The sequence below is a fragment of the Poecilia formosa genome, unplaced genomic scaffold, assembly GCF_000485575.1.
Source record: "Poecilia formosa unplaced genomic scaffold, Poecilia_formosa-5.1.2 Scaffold320, whole genome shotgun sequence".
In the NCBI taxonomy this organism is placed as follows: Eukaryota; Metazoa; Chordata; class Actinopteri; order Cyprinodontiformes; family Poeciliidae; genus Poecilia; species Poecilia formosa.
The window spans coordinates 523,679-533,817 of NW_006800259.1; the positions used below are offsets into that span (position 1 = coordinate 523,679).

At 40.8% G+C, this 10,139-nt stretch overlaps 2 protein-coding genes across 5 annotated transcripts in view; one reads left to right on the forward strand and one right to left on the reverse strand.

The window, feature by feature from the left end:
* Window positions 1-52: 52 nt before the first annotated feature.
* On the forward strand, window positions 53-6,753 carry nudt12 (nudix (nucleoside diphosphate linked moiety X)-type motif 12). The gene is made up of 8 exons (XM_007573183.2): window positions 53-458; window positions 1,455-1,660; window positions 2,144-2,447; window positions 3,250-3,529; window positions 3,608-3,775; window positions 4,942-5,055; window positions 5,138-5,337; window positions 6,138-6,753. The coding sequence occupies exons 2-8, from the start codon at window positions 1,455-1,457 to the stop codon at window positions 6,246-6,248; spliced, it is 1,383 nt and encodes a 460-aa protein (XP_007573245.1). The 5' UTR covers window positions 53-458; the 3' UTR covers window positions 6,249-6,753.
* The window catches only part of LOC103152649 (interleukin-6 receptor subunit beta), a 9,659-nt gene continuing 5,886 nt past the window's right edge, over window positions 6,367-10,139 (reverse strand). For all 4 annotated transcript variants that reach the window (XM_016661264.1, XM_016661263.1, XM_016661262.1 and 1 more), the window contains 6 exons: window positions 9,776-9,874; window positions 9,533-9,691; window positions 8,833-8,964; window positions 8,426-8,510; window positions 7,930-8,011; window positions 6,367-7,402 (listed from right to left, as the gene is read on the reverse strand). In XM_016661264.1, coding sequence (XP_016516750.1) covers window positions 6,881-7,402; window positions 7,930-8,011; window positions 8,426-8,510; window positions 8,833-8,964; window positions 9,533-9,691; window positions 9,776-9,874 — 1,079 coding nt within the window. In that variant the 3' untranslated portion in view covers window positions 6,367-6,880. The remainder of the gene's footprint in view (window positions 7,403-7,929; window positions 8,012-8,425; window positions 8,511-8,832; window positions 8,965-9,532; window positions 9,692-9,775; window positions 9,875-10,139) is intronic.

Here is a 10,139-nt window from a genome sequence, read left to right on the forward strand (position 1 = left end):
AAAGTTTGGCAACATATTTTTGTACTTTATGTCTGAAACTGAAGTGAAATAAATTGTGCCTCAATCTTAGCCAGTGAAGCCGTTTCTGATCAGAGACTGGTTCCAGATCTGGAGGAAGAAATCCATATTTTTCTACTTGAAAACCAGAAAAAATATTTTAAGAGCTGTAAAAATTAAGACTTTCAAGAAAGAGAACAGAACTAGTAATCAAATGCATAACACATCAAAACTATGAAGCTGGAGACTTGGGGATATGGCTTTGAGGAGAAAAGAAAAGATAAGAAAAGAAAAGAAGAGAAAAAGACAAAGAAAAAAATTACAAGACAAGAAAAAATCTCTGAATTCCTACAGTGCAGGCAGCGCCTGAACGCCGCACAGTGTCTGTGTTGTCCTTTGAACGCAGCTCGTCGCCGTTTATCCAACAGCTGAAAGGTGAGCAGAAGGACGCGGCGAACAAGGTGAGCAGACGCTCATAATCATTTTCTACCTGGGAATGAAATTACAGGCGGTAGTTTCCCGGAGTTAAAGTCCTGGTGAATCTCCTGGTGTTTGTGTTTCTGTGTCCCGGCGGGTTAATGAACCGGAGGAATCGGTAAAATACATGTGAGGTTTTTAACTTCCAGGAACTGAGCAGGAAGTGATTCCGGGTGTGTTAAAGCTGAAACTCAGACAGTTTGTTTTATAACAACGTGGGATTCGGTGGGCGGGGCCTCGATGTGATTGACGGCTCTCTGGTCCAATAGGAGAGGGAGAAAATATTTAAAGGCCCAGAGGACTTTTGACTGGAGTCAAGTTTATCTCAATTATTTTTTCATTAAAATTTATTTATTTTCCTTTTTGTTCTGTATTACTGAAACTAAAATAGATAAATAACAAACAGAGTTATATACGTCTTTAACTCTGATGATTCTGTCTTACAAAAATGAAAACTCTAAATAAAATTTAAATTATAAGATCAAAAAGAATTGTAGACATTTTAATAAATAAATGTGATTTTATGACTTTCACCATAGACACTGAGATCTACGATGAAGACTGCAGTGACAGTCTATTTTATTTAGTGGGAGCTAAATATTTAGTTAACAAGCTAAATGTTTTTGTAATAAGTTTTCAGACATGCAGTTTGAAAACTTAAGCTTCATAACTAAAAAGGTGGAACTAAATATTTAGCTTGCTAATAAAATATTTAGTTAGAGTTAAATATTTAGTTTACTAACTAAATATCTAGTTGGAGCAAAGTATTTAGTTGAAAAACTAAATAGTGGGAGTTAAATATTCAGTTTTGAAACTGAATATTTAGCTTGGAGAAATGATTTGCTAATTTATTGAGAAGCATCTGCATTTCAAATTCCACAGAAACCGAATCAGTTACTGAAGATAACTGATAAATAAAGTTGTTGGTAAGATTAGAGCAGCTGATTTATGTCTAACAGAAGATTATTTGGTTTTTCCAGATGACGAGTTTGCAGCTGAGCGCCAAAGAGGAAATGTTGGAGAAGTTTCTGGACGCTGCAGCAAGAGGAGACCTGTCCCAGGTGTCCACCGTTCTGTCCAACGTCCCTTCACTCATCAACGAGACGGGACACAGCGGCTGGACGGCGCTGATGCTAGCAGCTCGTAACGGCCACCACCATGTGGCGGAGAAGCTGCTGCTGCTCGGGTGAAACGCTGCTCCTTCCTCTGCAATAATCATGATTAGAGACGCACCGATCCACATTTTACACTTCCGGTACCGATACCGATATCTGAGGTTTAGCATCAACCGATACCGATAACAACTGAATGACTTTAAATGTTTCTTTTTTTAAAAACAAAGACATAATGTCCTAAATTACAAATTTATTTGATAACTCTGCAGAACTCTATAGAACTAGATTGAATAGATTTGACCTTATGGATCACCGATACCAATCTGGACTTTTTTTCAATAATGGACAGATACAGATATTAATATCTGATCAGTGCATCTCTAATTATGATTCACTATTCAGGTGATAAAGAAATACAGAACTGAGTCAAGAGGTCTAATCTAAAGACGCCAAACTAAGTTTCTAAATGTTTCTAATCAATGTTTAAAATGCTGTAAACTTCCACAGATGTTTACTTCTGAATCTAATCTGTTTTTGGTTTTTTTGTCCTTCAGTTGTGACAAGTTCTCTGTGAACAGTTCATCACAGACTGCCTACGATATCGCCAAGTTCTGGGGTCACAGACACATCGCCGGCCTTCTGGGCCGCGCGGCCGACGGCTGCGAGCGAATCCTGCCCGGCGCCGACCTTCACCCGCACGAAAACTACTTCAGCAGAGAGACGCTGGACCGGCAGAGTGGGAAGAGAACCGATAAGGTCTGGTTAGAGGCCAAACAGAGCGACTCGGAGACCGTCTACCTCCTGTTCTCCAACCTCAGCCCCATGGTCAGAACGCAGCAGGAGGACGGCAGTGAAGCGGTACGACCCTGAGGCTAACGGGTTAGCTTCGACGGGTTGATCGGGTCAAAATACGACGCTGCAGAAAGTCACCACAATGATCAACTATATACTGGATTAAAGGTTCATCAAAGTAATACAAGTAGATACAAAGATTTCTATTTTTGACGGATGAAATCAACTAAAACACATTGGTATGGGTAGATTGAGCATGCTAACGCTAACATTAGCATGCTAAAGAAAACTTTTAAAGGGAACCTTTGATTTTCATTTTGCTCAAAATGCTGAAATACAATTTCTGTGATAGCATAAAGAAATTTACTTTACCTACACAGTCTTATTTTAATAATAAATTAAAAAGTAAGATGTTGCACTTTTAGCTTAATATAATAAACAATATCTATATTTTTGTTTCATTGTTTTGTTTTGTGCCACAATTTAAAAAAAGATCTAAAACCGCCACTGGCACAGTGAAAACTTGTTGAAAATGTTCAAATGTAACAGATTTCCTCCTCCTTTGCGACAAATAAATGGATTCTTAAACTAAATTAAAATAAGTCTAAATATCTACTACTAGCACTAGCTAGCAAGGCTTGATGTTAGCATGCTAAAGCTAGTTTTCTCATCTCATTCACATCTGATGTGTTTTAGTGTTTGTTCAGGGAACACAGAGGTAATTAAGTGCAGATAATTATGAAGTACAACTGAATTCATTTAAATCAGCTGGTTGGACAAATCTGTTGAGTTCAGGTCAGAAATTTGAATCCAACATGTTCAGATTCATCTCAGTCATTTATTGTACCTTTCACGGCTCCACCTGCAGCAGGGGGACATGAAGCTGTGCCGGTTCAGGTATGAGGAAGTGAAGGATCTTCTGCTGAAACCTTCAACCGTGACGATCTTCCTCGGAATAGAGAAGACGAAGAACCCGTCCTCTTCCTCCTCCTCTGAGAAAACAGAGAGTCTCTCTGAGCCGCCGGTTTGGTTCGCCATCAACACGGACGAAGACGCTGCTGCCCTCCTGGAGCGCTGCAGAGAAAAGAACTGTTCATTTCCAAGAAGTCCCAACAGAGACCTGCTGAAGCTGAGCGAGGAAGAAGCAGGTGAGGAACTTTCTTCTTCTTCTTGGTTTTCCCGCTGGTTCTTCCTGAGCGGTGATACTTCCCTATGTGCGGCTCCAGGCGTCGTGGCGCAGGCCCGGTCGGTGCTGGCCTGGCACAGCCGCTACAGCTTCTGCCCGACGTGTGGCGGCGCCACCAAGATGGAGGAGGGCGGCTACAAGCGGAGCTGTCTGAACTCTGAGTGCCGCAGCCTGCAGGGCGTCCACAACACATGCTACCCAAGAGTCGGTACGAATCTGCCGCTCTGCTCCTCAAACACCAACATCAGCAGGAAAGTTTAGTCAAAGCTACAGAAAAACAGCAAGAAGGTAGTTAAGAGACAAGCACCAAAAAGTAGAAGTTCTTATGTAATTCCCAATTTTTCAGCTGTCACCTTCAGTTATTATAAAAATGTGAAATGGATCAAAGATGATGTAAAAAAAATTGACTTTATAATTTAACACCTTGAAATTGGGTCTCTGTCTCTTTAAAAACTTCTGCTCTTTCTGAGACTCCGCCTTCAGGAAGTCATTCCAACATGGCTCCTCTATTAACCCTTTAATTTTTTTTTACCAGCGTTGATCTGAAAAGCAGCTCCTATAATGAACTCAGCAGGTGTTTGCTAACTGCTGCTGGCTAGTCTGAAGGAGCTGAGTGGAGGAGGAGCTGTGCCTCGAAGGTGGAGCTAGGTTCTCCCAGGTGTTTGCACAGCTGAGTGGTTGGGGTGGAGACGAAAGTATTTCTCAAACATTCATGAAAGAATCAAGATTTTGGTGAGGGAATAACATTATAAAGTGATGGAAAATCATAAATGTGATTTTCCATGATACTGCTCCTTTAACAGTAAGAGATCGTAGTTATAATGAAGAGTTAATGTTCAAACTAAACAGAGCATGAACACATCCCTGTGGAGCTCCATAAGCAAGTGAGATAATGCAAGAAAATAATCGTAATAATATAAGAATAAAGTCATGCAACAATAGTTGTAATATGAGAATAAAGTAATAAAACTACAGTAAAGACAAAATAATACAAAAATAAAGTGGTAATAATATGACAAAGTCATAAAAATATGAGAATAAAGTCGTATAACAATAAAGTCAAAATAATACCAGAATGAAGTCTTTTATTGGGTGAACTGAGGTTCACTTATTCACCACTAGAGGGAGTCTTGAACACCAACAATCAGAACTGGATCCATTTATCTGATCTTCAATGAAAATACCTTTAAAATTCTCCTGGTTTAAAATGTTAATCTATTTACAACATGTGAAATTTCCAGGTAAACATTGAACACAGCTTAAAATATGATGTTATACAGTTTAAATAAGTTATCTTGACCTTTTTTAAAAAATCTTTTTATGTAACTCTATTTCTGATCAGACGTGAACGTGGATGTTGTAAACCTGTTTCAGACCCGGTGGTCATCATGCTGGTGATCCACCCTGACGGAAACCAGTGTCTGCTGGGGAGGAAGAAGGTTTTCCCCGTCGGGATGTTTTCCTGTCTCGCCGGATTCGTGGAGCCTGGTGAGCTGGTAGCACACACACACACACACACACACACATCCTGGCCATGGTCTGATGTCTGAGCGCGTCTCCATGGCTGCAGGGGAGACGCTGGAGGAGGCGGTGAGGAGGGAGACGGAGGAGGAGAGCGGCGTGAAGGTGGGCCCGGTCCAGTACGTCTCCTGCCAGCCGTGGCCCATGCCCTCCAACCTCATGATCGGCTGCCTCGCCGTCGCCGTGTCCACCGACATCAAGGTGGACGAGAACGAGATCGAGGAGGCGCGGTGGTTTCCACGGCAACAGGTCAGCAACAAATAATCCTGACGACGTTAAGAGACGTTATTTTTAGGCCTGTCACAATAACAGATTTTACTGGATGATAAATTGTCCCAGAAGTTGTTGCGATAAATGATAATATTGTTGTTTTGAGATCGTATTCAGGTAATATAATGGAGTAAGTTTATTGATCTCAACGATCAATAAACTTTAATTCTGATGAACATTTCACCCTGTAACTGGAAAACACTTTAAATATCCAAACAAAACAACAGAAAAGCAAATAAAAAGATTTATGAAGACAAAAAGGTTTAGTTGAGACCAAAACAGACTGAAGACTTTTGTCATCCAGTTTTTGGTAGAAAGAAAGAAAAATGATAAATCATACAAAAGGAAATTATTAAATTTGTTTTGGTTTTGCTGGATGGATTTATTAATTACCAGTTTTACCCATTTTTAAAGGGCTAGTATCACGTAAAGTCAACCTGTTCTGTCTTTCCATCTTGTTATAAATTTTTTCCCTCATCAGAAACAAACATGGAGTGTTGCTTTGATTCTTTCATGTATGTCTGAGAAATCCTTTAATCTCCATGGCAACCATTCAGCTGTGAAACACCTGGCTGGACCTAGCCCTGCCTACAAGTTCATGGCTTTGTTTGAGCCATGAACTTGTTGGTGTTTTTTGGATCGTTGTCCTCAGGTTAGCTTCAGTTCAGTTCATCTTCCTCCTCTGAAATCAGAATCAGCCGCTGCAGACAGAAGGTTCCGACTCTCATTCATCCTCTCAAATAAAAACACAAAACTGAGTTTTCACCTTCTGTTTCTAGGTGATCGATTCTTTATTCAGAGGAGACCGCTCAGTGTTCGTCATCCCTCCCAGACAGACAATCGCCCATCAGCTGATCAGACACTGGATCTGCATGAACTCCAACCTCTGATACGAAACGTTCAGGAGACGATCTGCTGCTGAAACAAACGTTCAAATGGACGAAACATCTGATTTTAAATGAAACGCATCAACTGCTGGACTATAGACTGATCTCCACACGGTGCTTCAGGTTTTACTTTTTATTTCCTGGTTCATGAAGAGAAACAAATATTTACATAAAGCAAACAGAAACCACAGAGGAAGAAATCTGCTAGCGTAGCTTTTTGGAGATTGGAGAGTAACAGATTATTGTCATCAGCAAAGAAAAGTCATTTTTCCAGGGAAGTAAACCTTAAAAGGTTTTGCAAAAATGTTTAATAAATTCCCTGACTTACCTTGACTAATGTAGCTGGGTAGAAGCAACAGTTAAAAGAAAAAAATAAAATCTTTTAAGTCCTTTTGTTTCATAAAACTGTTTTTATTAATGTCAAACTTTTTTCTGATTTGTTTTTCCTGCATCAAATTTAAACTAGTGCTGCACATGTTGGATCTCTAATCAAATAAAAGATCATAAATGAATACATTTCTTTTATAAGTTGTCATTTCAGATGTTTTTATATTTATAACGAAGGTTCATTAAAGCAGTTTTCTGTTTGTGTTATGGATTTTTCAGCCACCAGGGGTCAGTGTTCCACCTCTGAGTTAATGCAGGACTGTCACTGTTGGTTCTGATCCAGCTGCTGGTTCTGCTCTGAAGCAGCCGTTTGTTAAATACTCCACCTCAGGAACCGGATCGAGCGGTCCAGTCACTGGTTCCGGTTCTTTCTGGAAGTCCGTCAGGAGTTCTGGAAACCGAAACGTGAACACCTGATGATGATGATGATGGGGTGGATAAACGTCTTCCTCGCTCTGAGGAGAGCAGCCGCTCTCTTCCTGCAGCAGAGGAACTTCGGTTCCTCCGATCTCCAATGTAAAAACCGAGTTAAGAGAGAGCAGCTGCTGCTCTGTGATTGGCCGAACGTCGTGTCCTGTGATTGGTTTGGTACCAGTAACCTCCACAGTGTCCAGTTCGACTGAGAGGCTACTGATTGGTGGCAGAGACTTCTCCTTATGCAGATCTGATGAACGCAGGTCGTTTGGACGGACCAGGATCAGATGCTTCTCCCCTAAAACGTCCGTCACCTGGAAGTCGGCCACGTCCAGGAAGTTCCTCTCCGGACATTTCTGAGAAAAACAACAGAAACCCTGATGAAGAAGACGTTTTGCTCTTCCAGTTTGGCTGATTTTTAATGTTTTGCTTTCGATCAATAAAAACTTCTCATTTGCTATAACCTTACATTTGTGGTCTTTAACCTTAATGTTTCTAGTTGCGTTGTTATTTTTTCTGTTGCTTTTAACAGAGAGTGAAGTCAAAAGCTGTTAAGTTTATTGCTGTATTACTTTTTTCTTCATTATTTTATTCCTCCAGTCGTACCACAATGTGTACTCTAGTTAACGCGTAACTAACCGCATAGCTCCGTCCCCAAACTAACGGATTAAAACTCTACCAAAGTGGGCGGAGCAAAGATAGAGGGGCGTGGCCAAGTGTCCATGTTGCCCCCAAACACCATTTTATTATTTTCTTTGCTCTAGTTGTTTGCAGAATCTAGTTAATTTGTTCATTGTTTTTACTGCCTATATTTTAGATTGTAAAATCTATTATTGGAGGAAGAACTCTTCCCCAAACAGAAACGAAATAAAAGTCAGATCACCTTCAGGTTGGGGTTCAGCAGCCACTGGCCTGCTGTGCTTTTTCTAGGGCTGGAGATCGTCGGGAAGAAGTACGACTTGTATCTGCACAGAAATGCCATTTATACTCAGAATGACAAATATACAAACATGAAGGAATGATCTCTACAAGCAAAATGTCCTTTAAAAGCCGAAGTCACAGGAAATCCTGAGGAAAGCTGAGTTATCTTGTCACCTTCACATCTGAACTTCCTTTCTCAGTAAAGTGAAAAATAACACAAACCATCAAAGTTCACTGAGGAGCTTTAAGTTTCTGTGGTTCAGAAACGCCTGGAACTAATAAACAGAATTAAAGGCTGTTCAGTAAGAAGAAATTTTAAATTTGTTTTCATTTTAGAAACTTATAAATAAAAATTTATAAATGTTAATATAACCTGCATTTCAGCCTGTTAAACAGAAACAACGGACGGACGGACGGAGCAGTATTATCAGATTTCACGTTCGTCTCCAGTGACTCACAAAGTTCTGGAGAGGACGGAGATGATCATCACCATGACGACCAGGAGCAGCAGAGGAATCACCGTGGCAACCGCTGGAACTTCATCTGAGGAAGAGAAAATCCCAGAATATCAAACCGGCTCCAACAGCTTCATCCTCTGAGATGCTGGTTTAGTTTGGCAGATCTCAGATTACATGTTGCTGCAGTACCAGGCTGTCACCAGCAGGTGGTGCATGATGATAGAGCCAATGAGCAATAGGAAATGTCGGATTTCCCTCATCTAAAAACAGTCACCATAAACAGTCCAAACTCCAATCAACCAGGAGTTCCTCACTGCTCACATCAACTCGCTGCTTTTTCATTTCACACGATTAAAAACAACCAGCAGGTGTCTCTTTCATTTGAGTTTCGAGGCTGAACATCTCACCATAAAGAGTGGCCACAGGGATGATTCTTAAGGAAAAATTGTCAGCCAATAGGAGCACAGAATACTCAGTGCTGGGAGTCAGGTTGGAGAAGGTGTGCTGCTGCTGCTGCTGGTCCGGCCACAAAGACAGAGCTGGAAAACACAGATTACAGACCTGACGGCTGTTCACAGGTTGAAGAAACAAACGTTTGTTTTTGTTTCCTTCCAAGCAGCCAAACCTGGATAATCAAGCTAATTTAGGTGAAGCTAATTAACAGTGGTGGGCACCTCTATCTAAAAATGTAGCTGTGCTAACCCAAAAGCACTAATCATAAACATTAGTTATGCTAAGTCTAAAGCGCTATACCAACATAATATTTAGCAGATGCTATTGCTAAGCGCTATACCAACATAGTTTCTAGCAGATGCTATTGCTAAGCGCTATACCAACATAGTTTCTAGCAGATGCTATTGCTAAGCGCTATACCAACATGGGGCTGTCAAAACAATTTATGGTTGTGAAGTTTTGCATGTATTTGTTTAACACCCCTAGTTGTTGTAAGTGTTGTATTCTCCTGTATACTTTATTTGTTTTTACATCATGTTATGTATAAATATTAAAGAGCTCTGCTTTGTCATTGTGGCTCATTGACAAAATCACAGCAGAGATTTTGATCCACATTGCGATTAAAAATATGCATAACTTCAGGTGAAAACAGACTTTGTGTGTTGGCGTCTCTCTTCAGCCTCGCTCGGTATTGGCCCACTCTGATTGGTCTAGCCTCCGTTTGCTCCTGCTGCCGCCGCTGCCACGCCCACAGGATGGTTACCGTGGTTTTAGTGACGCTGACGACCTTCAGACTGACGACCTCCATCAGGGCTGAGAGAAAACGCAGCAGAAAATCACCCAGAGGTCATAGTTCTCTTCATCCTCTTCGTTAAAAGCAGCGGTCACCATGGTTACCTCCATATTGCAGACTAGCGGGTAGAGACCGAGGAGGTCCACACTGCTGGTTATAGACGGGGAACACACTGACCAGGTACGACTCACCAGGGTCAACACCTGGAGTCACAAACAGGGTCAAAAGCTCTGAACAAGATGGAGAACAGAAACAACCAACACACAAGTACAAAGTTTTCCAAAGAGATTTGAAGAAGCAGCTGCAGCTCAAACACTTGTGTTGCTTTGGTAACTTTAAGTAAATTCAGCAAATAAATTTTTTAAAAATATTACAGGAAATTAGGGCTGGACAATAATGTGTTTCATGATAGATGTATTATCAATATCAATAGATAACGCATCTATAAAGTATTCCATATTCAATATA

Coding starts and splice junctions, on each gene's coding strand:
- nudt12 (XM_007573183.2), top strand. CDS start 1,455: ATGACGAGTTTGCAGCTGAGCGCCAAAGAGGAAATGTTGGAGAAGTTT. Junction 1,661..2,143: donor GAGAAGCTGCTGCTGCTCGG/GTGAAACGCTGC, acceptor TTTGTCCTTCAG/TTGTGACAAGTTCTCTGTGA. Junction 3,530..3,607: donor GCTGAGCGAGGAAGAAGCAG/GTGAGGAACTTT, acceptor GTGCGGCTCCAG/GCGTCGTGGCGCAGGCCCGG.